At 42.8% G+C, this 21,738-nt stretch overlaps 1 protein-coding gene across 1 annotated transcript; it reads left to right on the plus strand.

The window, feature by feature from the left end:
• The first annotated feature begins 7,709 nt into the window (after positions 1–7,709).
• On the plus strand, positions 7,710–21,537 carry hspa9 (heat shock protein 9). Its single transcript, XM_020649508.3, has 16 exons — positions 7,710–8,025; positions 8,887–8,945; positions 9,832–9,919; positions 12,712–12,893; positions 13,010–13,134; positions 13,225–13,298; positions 15,054–15,160; positions 15,250–15,412; positions 15,508–15,600; positions 16,019–16,228; positions 16,509–16,736; positions 16,840–17,062; positions 17,505–17,599; positions 17,721–17,813; positions 18,225–18,365; positions 20,179–21,537. The coding sequence occupies exons 1-16, from the start codon at positions 7,945–7,947 to the stop codon at positions 20,281–20,283; spliced, it is 2,067 nt and encodes a 688-aa protein (XP_020505164.1). The 5' UTR covers positions 7,710–7,944; the 3' UTR covers positions 20,284–21,537.
• Positions 21,538–21,738: the final 201 nt, after the last annotated feature.

Consider the following 21,738-nt stretch of genomic DNA (forward strand, 5'->3'; position numbering starts at 1 on the left):
GACAAACAGTCTTATAAATATGAACTCCTTTTGTATAATTGAAAAAGTGATTTAAACAACAATGTCATTATCAATATCTTTGCATTGTAAGTTAAAATGAATACATTAGGTAGTCTACAGTATAGGTAAAAAGTAGGCTATAAGTGTTTTTGTGTTTAGTTTATTATATGAGAGAAAGATGTTTTTAAGTCACTGTGTGTTCCCTTCTCAGGACGTTGTTGCCTTTAGCTGTGAGCTTTGTTCAGGGTTTAGTGATGTGTAGTTTGTGAACGATTCGTTCAAAACGAACGAATCATCTGGGTGAATGAACTGAACTGAATCACTTTCTGAAAAGAGTCGTTCATTTCTCAACTTCAGTTGCGCTCTCCTCTCTCACGTCTCGTGTCTTTCTCTCTAGACCATGGCCGTATCCGAATTGCACAGTACATACTCAATCTTTCAGTATGCAGTAGGCAGTAGGCAGTACGTACTATCCGTGCTGCATACTGTTAGTACCTACTATTCAGTATGCACACACAGTAGGCAGATATTTGTGCCTACTTCATCTGATTCATTCAGTATGGAAGTGACGTCATTTACGTTTCCCGAACTGGCCGCATTCACCCGTTTTTTTCCGTTTTTTGTTAAGCTTTATTCAAGAAGAGTAATGCGCATATACAGTCAGGTAAACAAAAAACAATATTACAATGTAAATCAAGTAAAAGACAGATTAAATAACTAAATCACATACAGTACATAAAGAAAAGTACAAATGAAAGACAGTAATATACAGAATATAAAATAAACCAATAAAGACGCATTTAAATAGATAAATCATTATTTAAATAGAGGGGGAAAGCTTTAGTAATCATGCAGATATTTGTTATATTTTCTGTTGTTAATTTAAAGTAGTGATTTCAGTCTGGATTTTAAATTAAGATTAAAAATTGATTAAATTAATCCACGCTGGTTTGTTTTGATTTGGAGGCGGACATGACGTGACGATTTACGTTTAATTTCGCACAGCATTGTGGGTGGTAAAACACAATTAATTTCCTGAAAGCACGCATCCGATCCATACTGCATGAAACCTGGAAGTTAGTATCCATACTGAAATGTTCAGTATACTACGCAGACCTAATAAATGCATACTGAATGACCACGAAAGTTCAGTATACTGAAACTCCATACTGAATAGTACGTACTGCATACTGAACTGTGACAATTCGGAAAGGGCCTCTCTTCCTCTCAGTCAGACAAGCCGTTTCAGCCTGCAGCGGAGCACTGTGGTCTGAGCGTGCAGGACCAGCTGACTCTGCTCATAAAGTCAGCAAGCACAGGAGTGGGACTCAATTTATGTTGTTTTCTGTCACAAATCCCTCTGTTAGCCTACGTTACTTTCATTACACACCACCGTGTGTGTTTAGGTAAAACAAACTCACTCAACGCTGCTCAAAACAACCACATTTAGCGGTTGGCAGATGCTTTTTTCTAACCCTCGTCATAATCGATTACGTCCTGTCCCTGCATCGATGCATTAATCGTCTAGTCTGCATCGTGATGCATCCATTAAATTATTAATTTCAACAGCCTTAATAAATATTAGTAATGTGTTAAAGATTACTAATGTTCTGGTACCATCTAGCGAGGGTGACAACAGGTAATCTTTAATGATACTAAAGCACTTCCCTACTTCAGATAATTTAAAATCACATCAAAATATTTTAAGTACATTGACGCAATTTCTCTAAAGAGGGAAACCCAGACCATAATCGCGTGTGTGTGTGTGTTGCTTCTCATGTGTAGAACGTTAATGCTCAATGATTTACTGAAAAACACCTGAAGCCCTGTGATCCCCTCCATGCGTCTTTACAGTTCAATCCAGAGGGGTAAAAACGGGTGTGGCCTCACTGCAACAGGTGGAACTAGTATTCACTCCTGTCACACTATAAAATGTGAGCTGCAGGTGTGGATGCAAGCGAGAAATGTGCTGAGGTTTAAAACACATGACCTGTGCAATCTCAACGCTCCGAGGTTAACCCCCAAATTCACTCTTATCTCCTTCCCTCCTCCCTACGTAGGGAGTTATCTGTAGTGTGGACTACAAGGTGCACTCATTGGACACATTTCACACACTTTACTCCGGCTGCTGATAATGTCTTCATTTCTGTAGCACAACTAAGACCTGCAGCTTCAAGCCAGGCGGGAAAGAATAATAATGATAAAGACGGTGTTTTCAGAAAACAACTAAATAAATAAATATAAACAAAAACATTTTTAACATATGACGTCCGCCATGTTGTCATGTTTTACGCCGTGTCTTTCCTTCTGAGCAGTCATCATGTGTACGTCTCGTTATGAAGGCCGGTACCTTTTACCTGCAGAGTAGCAGCAGTTGAAGAACATGTAAATGAAAAAGTGTTGTTACCTGGGAAACATGTCTGCAGATGTTCGGTCAGAGCCTCCTGAGTCACAGGCTTGTGGGCGGAGTTCATAGCAGAGATAGCCAATAACAGTACTTCTCCCAAAGGGATGAACTGTGATTGGCTGATGGGGGACATACTGATGGGTGACACATCACCTGAGAAAAGAGAGAAACAGGTTTTAAATCACGAGCAGTGTTTAGTCTCCGGTCTGAGGCGGTGGGATTTTTCTGTCATGTCAGCAAAAATAAAAACTCTGCTGAGGGAGAATTAAAGCTCGATATGCGATGACCATTTAACCTTTATGCACGCAGATGTTAGGAATGACGCCGTGTTCAAGTGAAGAAGATAAAGTGAACCACCGGTCTTCCTTCAGAAAACAAAACGTGTTTCTAAAAACCTCATTTACTGTCCGTCTCTCAGCTCATTGGTTTAAACTGACCCTTAAAAACTTCACTAATAGTTAAATTTAAAAATCAGATGTTTTAGTAACACGTCTGGGCTGAAGTATTTTAAACACTGTTACTCAAACTGGAGGAAATTGTTTGTTGTTGGGAACTACTTTCAGCGGAGTATGAATCCAAACTTGATGCTGTAGCGGAAGAAGTAACAGAGTAATGAGAATATGAGTCTTTATATCAATGCTGCGTGTATTTCAACAGAATCACAGACTGAACTAAAGAGTGGAGAAGAACATACTGGAGAGCAGACGACGTCATGCTGCAGTATATTTACGTGTACGGAAATCTTAGCGGCGCACTGTGCAGCAGTAACAGTATAGAAACGTCATCACCCCCTCACACTCGCTCCAGGTGAATTCTCCTGATTATATCCTGTTGCGTTCTCACATCAGCTCACTCTGACTTTCAGCGGGTAAAATACTAGAGGTCTGGCAGGAGAAACTCTGGGTGAAGTCCGAACAAAAAATGTGTCTGTTTGCGTTCACACATGCAGCCGCTCCTGGAAATATCAGGAGTCTTTCAGGAGTTTTCTGCAGGTGTGAAAGCTCTATTACTGAGGTGTTTTACAGTTTAAGGAAGAGGCGGGGTTACTCAGCCTTTTGACTTGTTTTGTGTGATTTTTCTAGAAAATTTGTTCCAACTTTAAAGACTTTTTTATTATCTATCACAAATCGCTGCTGCATTTGAATCTGCATTAACATCTGTTTTTTTTTTTACAGAGAGAGGAGGAGCAGGGTGAGGAGGGACAGAGAGAGAGAGAGAGAGAGGGGAGGAGCAGGGTGAGGAAGGACAGAGAGAGAGAGAGGAGGAGCAGGGTGAAGAGGGACAGAGAGAGAGAGAGGAGGAGCAGGGTGAAGAGAGAGAGAGAGGAGGAGCAGGGTGAGGAGAGAGAGAGAGGAGGAGCAGGGTGAAGAGAGAGAGAGAGGAGGAGCAGGGTGAGGAGGGACAGAGAGAGAGAGAGAGGAGGAGCAGGGTGAGGAGGGACAGAGAGAGAGAGAGAGGAGGAGCAGGGTGACGAGAGAGAGAGAGGAGGAGCAGGGTGAAGAGAGAGAGAGAGGAGGAGCAGGGTGAAGAGAGAGAGAGAGAGAGGAGGAGCAGGGTGAGGAGGGACAGAGCGAGAGAGAGAGGAGGAGCAGGGTGAAGAGGGACAGAGAGAGAGAGACGACGAGGAGGGACAGAGAGAGAGAGAGGACGAGGAGGGTCAGAGAGAGAGAGGAGGAGCAGGGTGAAGAGGGACAGAGAGAGAGAGAGGACGAGGAGGGACAGAGAGAGAGAGAGAGAGAGGAGGAGCAGGGTGAAGAGGGACAGAGAGAGAGAGAGAGAGAGAGAGAGAGAAGGAGCAGGGTGAGGAGGGACAGAGAGAGAGAGAGAGAGGAGGAGCAGGGTGAAGAGGGACAGAGAGAGAGAGAGAGAGAGAGAGAGAAGGAGCAGGGTGAGGAGGGACAGAGAGAGAGAGAGAGAGAGGAGGAGCAGGGTGAAGAGGGACAGAGAGAGAGAGAGAGAGAGAGAGAGAGAGAAGGAGCAGGGTGAGGAGGGACAGAGAGAGAGAGAGAGAGAGGAGGAGCAGGGTGAAGAGGGACAGAGAGAGAGAGAGAGAGAGAGAGAGAGAAGGAGCAGGGTGAAGTATACATTTATAAATGTAAAGTATATTGAGACTTATTTCAGAGTTTTAGTAAGAATCTAATAAGGTCTTATAAGTGATTTATTATCTATTATGAATGATACAAGCACCTTGATATAAAGTGTTACCCAGTCGACTAATAAATCATACAGAGATTCAAATCTATCAATTTCAAGAAGAACATTTATTGTCTCATACCCATCCCAGAGACGTAAAGTCATTAGAGAGAGGTTAATTTAGCTGTGTAATGCCTGAAGCAGACGTTACACATCGACTGCTTTAACCACTCACTGCTGCCAAACAGTGGACAAAAGTCATATTACATCATTGAAGTTAGTCTTTTTATTGTTACAGGCGGCTGTGTTGATGCTGATGTCCTAAAGATGATTATAAAGGCTGTTAGGCTTATTCACTGCTCATTTAATTTATTAAGTGATAGACAGAAAATGAATCTGCAGTTATTCTTAATGTCAGACAAATGTTTGAGTCATTATTTCAACAAACTGAACAGTTTTCCTAACAGTGTTGAATTGCTTTTTTCCTTTTTTTCTTCTTTTAAATTCAACGTGATCAATTATGATCGGCACATCACAATTTCTGTGGAGTTAGTATTTGAGAAAAAAAACTGCTACAGATGAATCAATGAAGAATATAGTTATTTATTTTCATGGATTAACAGATTGGGCTTCTGAACTATTACCAATGACTGCCTCTGAAAATAATTCTAATACTTTGTCTATTTTATTAGGTTATTTAATCATTCATTCAACCTTTATTTAATCTCAGAGGGAACAAAAAAAAGGAAAAACATTTACTTTAAAGGCTCAGTAAGGTGGAGCATAAATATTCAATTCAATTCAATTCATTTCAATTCAAAAAACTTTATTTGTCCCCGGGGGGCAATTCAAAGGCACACAGAGCAGTAAATTAACAACAGTGCAAGTAAACGAAACATTTTAACCTAAATATAGAGTGTCAATTTAAATACAACTTAAAGCTTAGACTTAACTTTAAATACTAAATATAAAAGAGTAGATATAAGTGGACAGTGAGCGGACTAACAGATGTAAACAGATGTAAACAGAACTATATGCAGTAAACAAGAAATAAATATATATATACAGAGCTATGTGCAAGTAGGCAAATACTGAATGATAAGTTATTAAGGTGCATGGTGAATAATGGAATATAATGGAATATACATTCCTGATTGGCCAGTTTTGCACAGGGGTTATATTTTATTATATAATAAAATGCATTCATTATTCAATAATGCTTTCATTATTATTTAAGAGTCTTATGGTCTGTTCAACGAAGCTGTTCCTCAGTCTGCTGGTGTGAGCTTCTGGAGTCCTGCAACTCTAACCTGAGGGCAGCAGTGGAGAATGACATTTGTGAGGGTGTGTGGAGTCCTTCATGACCCTCAGGGACGTCCTGAGGCATCGCTGCTCGTAAAGCTCCTGCAGGCTGGCAGCTCTCACCCAGTGCCCTGAGGATTTGGGGCCTCAGACCAAACTTCTTCAGGCGCCTGAGGCCAAACAGTTTCTGCTGGGCTTTTTTTTTTCAACCACAGAGGTGTGGCTGGCTCATGTCAACTCCTTCAATCTACACCCCCCCAAGTATTTGAAAGTGTCCACCATCTCCACCGCAATGATGTTGAGAGCACAATTAAATGAATTAACTAGAAGACAAAAAAAAGAAAGGAAACAGACAAACAATTAAATTATAGGAAACAAAGAAATAAATAGCAGAGAAGGGAAATTACATCAGTTCATTTGAAATAGTCACATTCATGAGCAGAGTAGTTTGAAATCGATCCATGGTTACAAACTGTGCTGTGTGTGTTGCAGGTGTCTCAGGTGTGTGCAGCACAAACGGTAAAGGACCATTTCTCAATTTTACTGTTTACTCGATAAACTTTGAGCATTACCCAATCACTTGAATGAGTCTGTTTATTACTTAAAGCACAGTTTTATAGAGAAGTGAGGATTACCAGAAAGTGTTTTAAAGGCTTAAGAAATAGCAGCCAATACCTGTCAAGTCTCTCAGGGGTGGGCAACTAGCCAAAAACGTGCAGGGGCAGGTCCAGATGGGTGGCCAGGGTTTGCATGGGCCCCCCTTAAAATCTTATTGGCCACCCCAGTGATTGACTATCTGCCTTGCCAGAGGTGGGACTTCCACTATTTAGGCAGCTCATAGTTCTCAGTGTTCAGATGATTGTTTGAAACTTTTAAAATACTGTTAATTGTGACTTTGGACAAACACATTTGTTTGAGTTCTAGAAGAACTATAAGCTTAGATGATGTATATGTTGCCTTTACCTTGTGTTGCTTCAAAAAAAGATGTGATTAGTGCAGACAGAAGGGGTAAATAAATGATCTTCTTTGTGTGCACACCAACTTCATGTCACCCCTGAAAAAGGGTCCTGTCAGTACAAAAAGTCTGGACTCACCCCTGCACATGCGGCCCCCCTTCCTTACTCAATGCAGCCTGCAAGTCAATTACAAATATCGATAAATTGTAAACACAAAGTAAACAAGAAAAAAATCTGCCATGAAGGATTGGTATATTTTGTTCTGTGAAAGAAATTAGCAGATATAATAACCTGTAAATGTTTCTGTAAAACAGTTTAATGAAGCATTAGCCTACTAAATGCATTTGAGAAAACAACAAGAGAAAAGTAAGTAAAATACACTTTAATGACTGGTCAACACTCTGTTGTCTTCAGTTCTGTGTTTAGCAATCATTTCATGAATGTGGATGAAATAAGTTCTGATGAAAGCTTCATATTTGCACCTTTCATTAAACTACAAGTGACTATAAATCTGTGAGAGCATCCTGTATTTACTTATAATTGCAATTTAATTTCTAGAATAGATCAATTAGTCTCATGAAAGCAGATAGAAATCGTCTAAATTCATTCAGCATCCCTGATGTAACACACGTGACGCCCTCGCGTACCCGTTGTTACATCATGACCTTCACATGCCCACTGCGTTTATCAGACCCAGTCTTTTCCTGACCACAAATAAGCAACAACATGCAGATGTTTGATACATTCTTGTATCTAAACTACCAAATATCGTATTGACCCTAATCTCTCGTATAGTATGTTCGCGATAATTAATAAATGGAGTCTAAAATATTTACTTAACTGTTTACATTTATTCAGGCAGTCTGTGGGCAGCCCGATTTGGGGTCCTCCCGCGGTGCATGGTGCAACATGTGTTGGATAATTCCAGAAAGAGCTTCGCAGTTTCTTCTCTAAAGTCAATCCTGCAGGAACAGAGCAGTAGATTCACCCAGGACACACCGTGTGGACGCGTAAAGACACCCGGAGATTTGACACACTTCAAGCTTATTGTTCTTTGCTGTTAGCGAACGAGAAGCTGTTATTTGACATTAAACCGCTGCGTGCGTTTTATTGAGTTTTGTTACCGTGTTATCCGAGGTGTCAAAAATGTTGAGCGTCGCCAGAAACGTTTCAAGGACTCTCCCGACGAGCAGCTGTACACGAAATGTGTCCTCTCTGATCAAGAAGGTGAGCTTTAAACACACTTTATTAACTCTATACACACGCTCATGCTCACCATTAGTTATGAGATATGTCAAGTAGCCAAGGTAGCACATCTCGACGTAACACCGGCTAGCTAAAATGCTAACCGCTCTAGCGAAAGGCCATCTTACTCTTAATCGTGACAATCAAGATATAATTTCGCATTTAACTGTTAAAATTCGTATCGTCTTGATTACTGACATAATTAGCACACATTGTAGGTGTCGTTAAATCTTTAATTGTCCCTTTAAAAATGCTGCTTTATCATTTAAAATGATACCAGATGCTGCGTGCTATGCTAACAGCCTACACCTGACGTTTAAGCTGTCAAATATCTGGTTAAAACGCACTTCTTTGTGTTTAAATGACGTCGTTGTGCGTGTTTTGTGTGTTTAAATGAACATGTTATTGCATGTGAGTTTTACCGGTGTGAAGACTGAACCGGATGACAGACTCAGTGACCTTCAGTGAGCCGGTCCTCCTCCCAACATGCTGCAACACCCCTCACATGTCACAGTTTATGAACTCATTCATTACCCTGCTGATCAGCTCAACGACTCATGTTTGATGCTTGTTCACCTTAATTTACGATTCAATTCTGTCATGTATAAGATGTCAGACTTGTAGCACTACTTTTTAGATTTAAAGGTCCCCAGCAGGTTTTGATTTGTTATAGTATAACTTGTTCTCTTTGCTTATTCTGCTTGATTGAGGTCTTAATTACTGGATTGTAATATGGAGCATTTGAGGGGATTCTTAAATAACAACAAATAAAAAAAAAACATCATTGATTTTATTAAGTTATATATGTTTTAAAAAGCTCTTTTCTGATGTGTCCACACACAGGCATGCTGGAGCGGCTTCCAACCAGACGCGCTCAGAGCTCTGTCCAGGAGGGACTATGCGTGAGTATTGGTCCAAAGAGTATGTTTAAAGTGGTGTCAACAATAGGTATGGGTAATTGGTACATAGACTTGAGCATGTGTAGGGCTTTTCTAGTCTTCTGACAACTCAAAGGGCTTTTACCCCTCAGGTCACACTTTCACATTCACACACATGCCCTTTGCAGACTGCTTTTTGGCAAAAGTGACGTCACATCTTTGTACATTCATATTGATTCAGCGATGGCGTAATATTGGTGTCCCAGTCTGTGAATTCACATTGCGTTTCCGTGTTGTGAAAGCACGGCACAGCAGGAGCTCCACATAGACACAGTCAGACACACACACACACACACACACACACACACACACACACACACACACACACACACACACACACACACACACGCGCAGCACTGCGCTCCCCTGCTGGCTCAGCTGATACCTTCTCACCTCTGTAACGTCTCTGTTATTACCTCAGAAGGGGGGGGGATCACTTCGCCCCCTCATTACGACATTCAGATTGATAGGAAACATCACAGGCAGCTTGTAAGGCTGTGAAGTGTCAATCAGTATTATCTAATCCAAATACATATTCACATGCTGCCACCACAGCAACGGGAGCAAGGTGAGGTTAACTTTCTCGCCCAAGGACACATTGGACATCTGACTGCAGGAAGTGGGGCTCACACCCCTGACCTTCCGGTTGAGAGTGACTATACCACTGAGCCATATAGTTTTTAATATTGTGCTACTCTGCTGGACAAAATACTTAATTTACTTTGATACTTTTGTTTTTTAAACCTATCCATGCAGTGTCCTTTTTCATATTTGTTCTGTATAATAGATCTGATCACAGCTGCTGCTGCTACTACAACAATAACAATGAGTGTGTGTTTGTGTGTTGCAGGTCAGAAGCTGTCAGGGGTTCAGTCATTGGCATCGACCTGGGAACCACCAACTCTTGTGTGGCAGTCATGGAGGGCAAACAGGCCAAGGTGAGGATGAAAAGACACTTAAAAGATATTTCAGTCAATGTTCAGCTTTTATAACTCTGATTAATGTGGCTCTTCAGTTTTTAAAAACCATGAATATCCACAGTGAAAGGGACAGTTTTCTCTGGCAGATGCTCGTCGAACCATAAACTCCCTCCCGCATCTGTCTGGTGTCAAACTTTGGAGGCTGTATTTAACCTCTGACTTACTGTCTAAACCGACATTCACACATTTCGTGGTTTGATTGAACTGAATGAAACACGGTCAGCTGTCTCCTAGGTGAGGCTGTCAGAAGGGTTGATCCATTAACCCTGTATTGAAACGACATCTCTCTTGCCTGATTCTCTAATCCTTTCTGTGTAAATGGGATTGAACTATACATATGAGGACTTTGTTTACATTGACCTCAGTGTGGAGCAGAATCCTAGGCCTTCAGATGTAGCGGAGAAACCATGTAGTGGCCACTCAACAAGAGAAAAAGAAGCAAGCTGTAATTAAGTAACTAGTTTACTCTGTGGCTGACAGCAGTGCTTATAGAAAGTCCTGCATTAAATAAGAGGGACTAATGTAAATACCTTACCTGCTAGGTTCATTTTTATTGTGGACATGATCCAACCTCTATCTGACCCAACTGCAGACAGCATTGTGCTTTTTGGATTAAACCAGCTACTGTAGCCAGTCATGCAGTGCCTTATGGGTAGGATTGTAATGACTTTTTTTTTAGCTCACAACTTTTGACCACACACAAGAACATTGAAATCTTCTCACTCGGATTAACACTCACCCTCTCCTGACAAACACCTTCAGCAACTCCAGAACATCAACATTTTATTTCATGCCCCATTTCAAACTGTCTTGTTTGCCTACAGTGATAAATGTAAAAACTGATGAGCAGAGCCGACATCAATCCTTGTAGTTGTTTGTCCATGTAGAAAATGTAAAGAGACTTTGGAGCAGCCACAGCTCGGCAGGAATCGACTAGTCCTTGTTTAGTCCTGGGATCTTTCTTGCAAGAAATTCGGACCAATCGGAGAGCATTTTCATCGCTCATCACACATTTTGTGTCTGTGTGAACACAGACCAATCTTGAGGTCATTATGTAACAAAGGAAGAAATGGGTCCGTGATCCATACCAGAGCAAACGATCTGTGTGTGAAAACACCTTAAGACAACATTTAATATATTTGAAAGTTTCCCCCTCTGGCCTTTAATGTAAGCAAACAACAATTAGTTAGTTTTATTAGTAGGTTTGTGACCTCTCTGTGTAAGTTTTGCTTGATTGTGGATCTTTTTGGGTACTGGTTCAGATTGCAGTCACCAGTAAACTAATAAAACCATTTATTTTATGCATGTGCAACAACATATTGTTGCTATTTGTTTAGCAATACAGACACTTGTCAACATGCCTCATGTAGCTGAAAAAGAGTATCATTTAAACCGTTTAGTTTGTCTGTACAGCACTTTTACTCCAATGTTTTTTTTTTTTTGAGTCTCTCAAATGAAAGTAAACACTAAAAGAACCCTGAGACAACAAGCTGACGGTCCTCCATTGGCCTTTAAGGTTAAATGAGCATGTTGAACCAGCAGTGGAGCTGTTAGTGAGATAAATCCCTCTGATTGGCTGTTCAGCTGAGGGAATCCCTGCAGGCTCACACAATTGAAGGAAAGGAAAACATGCAAACAAAGTCTTTTCTTTTTGCATAAGCTTAACTCAAAGAAAAGAGGCTATATCACAAAACTGTGGTGGCTGAGAGAGTTGCAAGCAATGTATGCACGCATTGCTTTGTGTTTTCAATGTTTCAAAAATTCACATTCTCAGGACAAATAGCCTCCAGCTGCAGTCAACACAGGCAATATGAGGCAACGCAACAAACGGCCTCTATTGCCTCAAGCTCTTTGATGACCAGTTTGTGTATCTGGGGTCAAAGGCAGACGACTTTTAAAGCTGATGTTTGCCGGGACAACCGACAGTGTCGTGCATAAACCTGGGCGTACATTTACTCTGAGCGTCTTTGTGACTGTAGTGAGACAGAATGTGAAAGAATCAAAGTCCTTTTCACACATGCCGCACCAAACTCCTAAAAAAATGTCCTTACACTGTCCAGAAGGAGGACACAGTCTGAATTCTTTCACCCAAATTGAATCAGACTTTTTTCTGCCAGGCCCCGTGGTAAAGAGTCGGTGTGTTGTTGGGGGGAGGAGGGGAGTCGGATGTGAAAGCAGTAGAGGAAGTAATCTGGAACATTGAAGACGCAGATTAAACCATAACTCCTTCTCCTGCTGCACCCTCTGTCCCACCCCTCACCCAAACCAAATCCCTCTGTGAAGCTCGTGTGTGGTGGTGTTTTCAGTTTTAGATAACCACAAGTCTTCACTCAGTTTGAATAATTTTCAACTGAAGCTGATGAGGTGTCTGCGTTCAATTTGTGGCACCAACATTGACGCTGCCTCTGTTTTGTTTTAGTGTCCTTCAGTTCAGATTGTTTGCCTTCTCCTTTTATCTACACTTCAGTGTGACTGAATTGCAGCACTTGCTGTGTTTGCTCTGGAAAATTGTGTTTTGTGTCAAACGGAGGAGTTAAAAGATAAGGATGTTTTTTATCTCCTGTTGGTCGTTTTCGGTTAAAATTCATGGAAATAGGATCTGTTTGGAAAGAAGATATTTCCTGAAAGCTGTGAGACTGGGACTCAAGATAATGAGCAGCAGTTCAAAAGAGATAAAGAGTTCATCAGGACAAATGAACCGTGTTTACTCCAATCCAATCCAAATAATGTGTTATCCGTTTGTCTCTCAGGTGTTGGAGAACGCAGAGGGAGCCAGGACGACTCCTTCAGTCGTCGCCTTCACAGCAGAGGGGGAGCGTCTGGTGGGCATGCCCGCTAAACGCCAGTCCGTCACCAACCCTCAGAACACACTGTACGCCACCAAGAGGCTGATCGGACGTCGCTTTGACGATCCAGAGGTCCAGAAAGACATGTGAGTGCAACCTTTCTGCAAAACATTCTTTCAATGTCGGTAAAAACAGCAGAAAAAAAGAATTACTTCTAGTGAGTTTGTGTAAATCTTGAGGTAAAATTTGTGTTCATTAACAGGAAGAACGTCCCCTTCAAGATTGTTCGTGCATCTAACGGTGATGCCTGGGTGGAGGCTCATGGGAAAATGTACTCCCCGAGCCAGGCCGGAGCCTTCGTCCTGATGAAGATGAAGGAGACTGCAGGTATGACAGCAGCTGCTCTCGATTAATTTCGAGCCTCGTGTACATTTTTTAAGAATACGTTTTGATAATGGTTTTGTGTTTTTGCTGCAGAGAGCTACCTGGGAACCAATGTGAAGAACGCTGTGGTCACTGTCCCGGCCTACTTCAACGACTCTCAGAGACAGGTACACACACACACACACACGCTCACCTACCTTACCACTTCTATTGGCTGATGAGTTTTCATGATCAGCAGAATCAGTCTGATGAGTGCTGATGTTTAGGTCATAGGGATTATCAATCGGATCAGAAATTGGACAAAGAACAGCTCTGAGGGATCAAATTAAACTCAGTCCTTCACCTCTCACACTCTGTACTTACATGGATTTCTTGACATGCTTCAAATGTTTGTTTATGAAACAGACGCAGCAGTGTTGGATTTTAATCCCCCAACGTGAAGCACTAAGTACACAGTGAATTAATTAAAACTTCCATATGAACGATCTGTTCAGAACAAACTGGCAAAGTTTATTTAAAAGCTAATTAAAGGAGCAATATCTATTTCAGATTACATTTTAAAACGGTGAAATTAGCACAGCAGCATTTAGCTCCATTGAACCAGTCAATGTTTATAGTGCTAGGGAGGATTTAAATGGAGACCTGCTAGCTCCTAATGCTAACTAAGCTAAAGTTAAGGCTTCAGTAAGTAACAGGGTCAGCTTTGGCAAAGATCTGCTCCTGTGGTTGCTTGTTTTTCACCTGCAGCATGATGGACAACAATTTGAATGGTTATCTCTGTCGTTTTGTAAAACGTGATTCTGCAGGTGACCCAGGCTTTGTGAAATCTTCTAAACTATGAGTTAAAATTCCATCAAACCATCCATCAAAACACTCAAGTGTAACATCTGCTCTTATTTAAAGCCCTCTCTTGTGTAAATCTGCGACGCGAGCTGTCATGAAAGCCTGATCCATGCTGCTCGTGGCCGGCGAGCACGGCCCCTGCGAACGTTGAGACGTTTCATACTGACTGCAGTCAGAGCGCGATCGCTCAACACGGCCCGAATAAAGTACTTCCGGGCCCTGTAGCCAATCATTGCAACGCGGTTGGCGCGAACCCGTCCGCGTTGTTACAAAATCTTGGACCCTCCTCTAGCCGGCTGCGATTGCGCAATATCGCCGCAAGAAGCATGAAACCGTGACTCATTTACATAACCTTATTTTCCCATGAAAACACTGGAAAGACTCACAGTCTTCAACATGCTGTCTGACCATATTTACTGTTTGGTAGCCATAGGTAAAGGTGTTGAGAGGAATGTGTGCTAGCTTGAAGGTAACTTCATACAGCTTTCTGGTTCATTATTATCTCAGGCAACATTAAAGTGACAGCTGGTCAACACATGTAATAAGAGAGGGAATATAAACTTAATGAGAATAAGCAGGAGCAAAACATCATGTTCATATATTGATAATGTTACATATTTTATGATAGAAAAGAAAATATTGTCATCCTTGATGACTGTATTATGATGCTCTCTCAGACTCTGCTCTGAGAGCTGCTTGCATAGTGACTGCCCTTCACACCACCCCTTAGTGGAACATGGTAAGCCCTGTTCTGCAAATTCATCCCATTTATAAAAAGGGACTGAAGGTTGGGAGCAACAGAACATAGATATAGACAAACAATTGTGTTTTTCTTGCTGTTTGCACTGCTTCTTTATTCTGAATGCTAAAATCTTATGTAAATTCACATTTTCAAGCTGATATTTTAAAAAAAAATCTTCCCGGGGGAGCATGCCCCCGGACCCCCCTAGGAGGTTTGGATCTTGAATGGAATTGTTGACATCATAATCGACTCAAATCTTGAGAGCACTAAAGATGAAGAGACCAAGTTGGCACCTTAAAACATTCTCACAGGTTTGATTTCTTCCTGTCACTCTCAGGCTACCAAAGATGCCGGTCAGATCTCCGGTCTGAACGTCCTGCGTGTGATCAACGAGCCGACAGCCGCCGCTCTGGCTTACGGCCTCGACAAAACCCAGGACAAGATGTGAGTAGAGCAGCAGCAGCAGCAGCAGCAGACTGCCACATTTCTGATGATGTTCCTGAGTTATTGACCTATCTTGTGTCTGTCTCTAGTATTGCTGTCTATGATCTCGGTGGCGGTACGTTTGACATCTCAGTCCTGGAGATCCAGAAAGGAGTTTTTGAGGTGAAGTCCACCAACGGAGACACCTTCCTGGGAGGAGAGGACTTTGATCAGCACCTCCTCCAACACATCGTCAAGGAGTTCAAGAGAGAGGTGACAGACGTTGGCCTTTAGGTGATTCTCCCACCTGTGTGGTTCTGTCTGCACGTCCAGGTTTTCACCAGTGTTGTTTGTCTCTCTCTGTTTAGTCTGGTGTGGATCTGACCAAAGACAACATGGCTCTGCAGAGAGTCCGAGAGGCTGCGGAGAAGGCAAAGTGTGAGCTCTCCTCTTCACTGCAGGTACTCACAACTCCTTTATCCCAACACGCGTCATGTCAGATCAGATTGCCTTTTCTTCAACAATGTGTTTCTAAGATTATCTTCAGTGTAAAACTCTTAATCCAGCTCTCAGTCAGCTGTCCGGACAGTGTGTGTGTCTGGCTCGGTGTTACAGTGCTGGTAGAGAACATCCTGTGTCGTACCTCGCTGCAGCAGGTTCTGTCTTAGAGTCTGCTGCTGCTGAGCTGCTGCAGGACTCGGCTCAGTGAGCGTGGACTGTCCTAATACTGACTGCAGGGCAGGCCAAGTACAGGGCCAAACAAACCTCTGAGCTCTTCAAAAGAATAATTGAATTCTTGATGAGCAATGTTTGCTGTCAGCGTTCACGAAGCGAGGATAAACCACAAAGTGCTCACATCATGGTTGCTCTCTCTTCCAGACCGACATCAACCTTCCCTACCTGACCATGGACGCCTCCGGTCCCAAACATCTCAACATGAAGCTTACCCGCTCTCAGTTTGAAGGCATCGTGGCCGACCTGATCCGCCGCACCGTGGCTCCCTGTCAGAAGGCCATGCAGGACGCCGAGGTGTCAAAGGGCGACATCGGAGAGGTGCTGCTGGTCGGAGGAATGTCCCGCATGCCCAAGGTACAAAAAAAAAAAAAAGGGGACAACGCATCATGAGCCTCTGTGGTTCTTAAAAAGACAAAGTCCAGATCGCATGCTGCTAGATAAAGCGTAACGATAACGCTGATGTAAGGCTTGTCTTCACGATTGTACTTGATTGAAAGATGGAAAAAAAAGAGGTGACAATAGAAGCATGGTTACAGGGAGATGTAGGAGGAGGAAAAGTGGGACTTCAGGTACGATGATGTGGAAGAAACGGTATTTTAACTACAGATGACCTCCTCTGTGTGCGTCTCTGCAGGTTCAGCAAACGGTCCAGGATCTGTTCGGCCGCGCTCCCAGTAAGTCTGTGAACCCTGATGAGGCTGTTGCCATAGGAGCAGCCATCCAGGGCGGCGTTTTGGCTGGTGATGTCACTGACGTGCTGCTGTTGGATGTGACACCACTGTCTCTGGGTATCGAGACGCTGGGCGGAGTCTTCACCAAACTGATCAACAGGAACACCACGATCCCCACCAAGAAGGGCCAGGTACTCGTCCTGACAGAGCGCAGATTTCCGTGAAGACGTTTTCCTTCTTTCTCTGCTAACGAGGCGTCGACAACGTGTGAAAATGTCCTCTGCTCTGCTCCAGGTGTTCTCCACAGCGGCTGACGGGCAGACTCAGGTGGAGATCAAGGTGTGTCAGGGGGAGAGAGAGATGGCTGCAGACAACAAGGTGCTGGGTCAGTTCACTTTGGTGGGAGTCCCCCCCGCCCCACGCGGCGTCCCTCAGATCGAGGTCACCTTCGACATCGACGCCAACGGCATCGTGCACGTCTCCGCCAAGGACAAGGGCACGGGCCGGGAGCAGCAGAGTACGTGTCACTTATGAGTACTGAGCATGATCACTTCATTTAGGAGTTCTTTTTAAATCCTAAATCGGTCTTCTAAAGGATGAAAATCTACTTTTTGAAATATTTATTTTTCACTTGTTTTTGTATCTCTTCCACTTAATATAAATGTATTTCATAAATATAATATAAACATACACAAAGCCGTCTCTTTATGTCACCCTTTACGTTCTAACAAATTCTGAAAAGGCAGGTTTTAAGGGTTTACTTACCCAGAAACCTTTTGTCTATTTGTTACTTAACTTAAAATACAAGTCGCACAGGTTTATAAGACGCAGTCTGATTTGAGAGTTGTCCCGGAAAGAAAAACATTTTGAAGCTGTCTTCCTGCTCAACAGTTTCTAGTCGCTCTTTTAGCTCTTTCTCACAGTGTAACACCGTCTCTTGTGTTTCTCTCTCTCCTCAGTTGTGATCCAGTCGTCAGGAGGTCTCAGTAAAGACGACATCGAGAACATGATCAAGAACGCTGAGAAGTACGCAGAGGAGGACAGGAGAAGGAAGGTAACGAGAAAGAACCAGCAGAGATGATTCATGAACAATAATTTCCTGTCGTTTTTTTTTGTCTGTGTGCAATGTGCGTGTTCTGTCGTCTGCCTCCAACTCCACATGTTGTTGTTCACAGGACCGCGTGGAGGCCGTCAACATGGCCGAGGGCATCGTCCATGACACAGAATCCAAGATGGAGGAGTTCAAGGAACAGCTTCCTGCTGATGAGGTACAACTTAGAGTGTGAAGTCAATTCAAAGAGTTGAGTCTTATGGCACACTCACACAAGGCAGTCCGCACTGTGCCCAAGCTGTGGCACGGTTTGAGTGCTCATGCACGGAGGGGGAACCGTCACGCTTGGGCACGGCATCATGAGGTAAACATATTTCGGAGTAATCCCAGGATACGTCTGCAGAGGGCGCTACACTGCCCCCGAAGGCTTCCAGAGCAAATCATGCAAAACTCCTCTATAGGTTTCACAGTAATTTCTCCTTTCATGTTTTCAGCCGAAGCTTCTCTAGCTTAGTCTACAAGTGAATTGACATTTCATACTCGTACTTGTTTGTTGCAGTTGTTTGTTTGTATAAATGTACAGACTGTGTGAGGTGACCTCTCGTCTCTGTGATCTGTCGTCTCTCAGTGCACCAAGCTGAAGGAGGAGGTCACAAAGGTCCGGGATCTTCTGGCCAACAAGGACTCAGAAACAGGAGAGAACATCAAACAGGCGGCCACCACGCTGCAGCAGGCGTCGCTCAAACTCTTCGAAATGGCCTACAAGAAGGTAGAGGATCTTTTCATTCACACACAGTCGAATACGACCTTTCAAGAGGGTCGCTAGGTGTAGATCTGTAAGCACGGGAAATAAGTGGTTTGTTAGCTTAATGTACGCTTTTGTAGTTTCTGCCACATCCATCACCGATATAACTGAAGTAGGGAAGTTGTTTGACATGACAGGACTTTCATTTTTAAAACTGTTGTCACAAACTCACTCACTCTTAAAAATTATCTCGCATAAAAAGATCGACACGGAGGTGGCGGGTTAACAAACATTCTGTCCATTATGAGAGTTTTTTACCTTTAAATCAACGATATGAGTAACTGAACAAATTCACAACATCAACACAAATATTGAACTGGGAGAAACAAGAAATGAGAGGGAAAATGATGGTCAATAAAAACCTTTGATTTCCAGATATACTGCTCTTTATGTAATACTGGATGATATACCTGTTCAAAAAAAGATTGAATTACGTGCACATTTTTTTTCTGGGCGCTTTTTTCAGTTGTTTCAATGAGGAGTGAGAATTTGCAGCAGAAAGGACGCTGCCTTTTTCTCCAGGCAGTCACCTTGGAGACGAAGCACAGCATCCAGCGTCTTTTCAGAGCCGCCTTTTGTGTGCGGCCTCTCCGAGCGCTCAATTTGAAAATCTTTTAACTTTTCAGAAATGCACTGTTGTCACTTCATTGCAGTCAAAGACTTTCTTATTATTTCAAAGAAAGTTCACAGAAGAGAAATGTGATGACTGCACTTTTTTTTGTTTACAAAGGTGTGCAGAAAAGTTTGTGATGCACTTAACTAAAGAAATGTTTTATTAGACTATGTGGATTGGCAGCAGTGCTTCTTGTTTATTTACCGTAAAATCAGGAATACAAAACGCACCCGTCTTTGGGGGTCTCCAAACATGTATAAAGGTGTAAGGTCTTCCAGCCTGATGATTTCTGAAGTTCAGGAAAGTCTTCATGAATTAACCCATGAGATCAAGATCTTTCACAAGGGTGACCTGGCCAAGAGGGCAGCAGCACGTCATAAGTAAACATGAGCTAATAAAGAAACAGTTCACAATCTAGAAGTTAAGAGGAACAAATATTTAAATGTGCAAATTGCTTTGGAGATGAAGTTCAGAAGTTGTGATCACAGATAACGATTCAGGAACACAGGCACTGTCAGCTGGTCTCGCGTTTCATTAAGATCGAACCTAGGGCTTCAACCTCAAAGCTCCATGTAGAGAGGACCACCAAACTAAACGCTCTTCTCTTGAGCTCAGTACGGACTGATGGAGGGACTGATCCTGCTCGGAAGGACGCCTCCAGCCTGCTCTGTGTAGATAATTGAAGCATTCACTTGCCACACACAGTGAACGGGGCAAATTTTCAATTGCATCCAGTCGTGCGCAGCAGGCGGTGGTGGAGGCAACATTTCTGGTCATGTCGACATGTCTCAGCTTTTTGTACTAGTGTCCGTGTTAGTCGCAAGGATAACTGCTCCGGATGATGAAACGAAACAGACAAATGTGTTTTTCTGACATATCCGCCGCCAGCACCGAGGGGCCACGCGGCCTCGGGTGCGGGGATCTCAAAACCGGTAATGATCCTTCCGCAGCCAACTTTTTAGATGAAGAAAAAATGTATTAAAAGTACGTCTTCTACACAAATGTATGGTTTATTTAATTTTGACTCCCTCTTAAGTGGTTAGTAATGTATTACTACATTCTTGTGAGAGGACTGGCTTGAAGAACATTTGGGACATTATTAAAATGAGGAACACTGAAGTCACGCATGTCCCTCACCTCCCACATGTTTCTTTCTTCCTGCAGATGGCAGCAGAGCGGGAAGGCAGCAGCGGCGGCAGCGGCGGCAGCGGCAGCAGCGGCAGCAGCTCGGGCTCATCAGAGGGAGAGAAGAAGGAGGGCCAGCAGTAAACCTTTGCACTTTGTGTCACTGGGTTTTCATGACAACAGAGGACTGTTGGACTTGGGGTTCGGACTGGGCTGTGAGGGAGGGGGAGGGGGAGGGGGAGGGGGAGGGGGAGGGGGGGGTGCAGGGCAGGGGGTGTCTGTCCGGAGTGACAAACTGAATCTTGGTCATTCTCACCGTAATAAATTATTCTACTGTGTTTTGAGCAGTAAGATACTCTAGATAAATGTCAGTGTATGCTCCTCCATGTCCTATGATATCCTGTCTGTTTGTAATTTAATCGTCTCATAAAAACATGTATGTTTATTTTTACACATCTGATACTTTACTTTCTGTCGTAGTGAAAGTTATTATTATTTTTTTTTGTCTAAGACGTCATGTAGGTCTCTTTTTGTTTGTTTCGTTTCATCATCCGGAGCAGTTCAGCTTGTTCATGTTGGTACCACAGGAGTGAAAGTTCACACGCTTTACTTCATAATAGTTGATTGTTGAGTTGTCAACATCCCTTATAGCCATCTTCTAATAGTGCACTCATCACTACCAGATAAAGTACAGAAAAATTGAAGTATATTTAAAAACTTGTAGTCCTGAGTGCACTCTAAAGACATAAACTGATGCAGAAGTGCCGGTGAGATACGATTTTTTTTGCATCTGCAGCACTTGAAGAGAAGGATAAATCCTCTTTCTTCTGATGTCCTCTGACGTTTCAAGCGACTCGTTTAAGCCCAGAGGACGTCAGGAGTCAACTCATACTGATTAAAGGAGGGAAGAGAAAAACTAAATAAAAGTTGGTGAGAATGTTTTGAGGATGAGGTGGAGCTTGAGTTTATTTTATTTGACAAATGAGAATGGATGGTCTTGATCTGTTAAAGCTTTTAAGTTCTCCTCGTTCGTAGTGTCCATCTCCAACAGAGCTGACTCCAGGTTAACCAGAAATAAAGGAGATGAATGCGGACGTTTCAGGTTGCACAGTAGAGGATGAAGCCTTAGTCCTTCCTTGTGTCAGACAGCAGGAAGAAGAGTTGGCCGTGTCGTTCCCCTCCAGAAGGACGTGTTGTGGCTGCCATACACTGCTCTCTTTGTGTGTACTGATTGTTGCTGCGTGCTGGCCTCACTCTGATCCAGACAGGAGGCCGCCGATTGAATTGAAATTCAGGGGGGAAGGTGTTCTTTTTTTTAAGGGGTGTGATTATATTACTGGAGTGAAAATTGAGGGTCATGATATGTGTCGTCTTTTCTAATAAAAATCAAAAACTTTACTTTTTCATTGTTTACGTGATTAAATACAAATGTAGTTCTACTGTCATCTCCATTTACAGAGTCTGTGTTAAAACTAGAGCTCGACCGATTAATCGCCAGCTGATATTAGCATATCCAGTGACGATCACTCTCGGCTCGCTTTATCGCAGATATTACTAGATTTACTTACCAGTCAAATAAGAGTTTCATTGTATTACACT

The sequence above is a fragment of the Labrus bergylta genome, chromosome 9 (genome assembly GCF_963930695.1).
Source record: "Labrus bergylta chromosome 9, fLabBer1.1, whole genome shotgun sequence".
In the NCBI taxonomy this organism is placed as follows: Eukaryota; Metazoa; Chordata; class Actinopteri; order Labriformes; family Labridae; genus Labrus; species Labrus bergylta.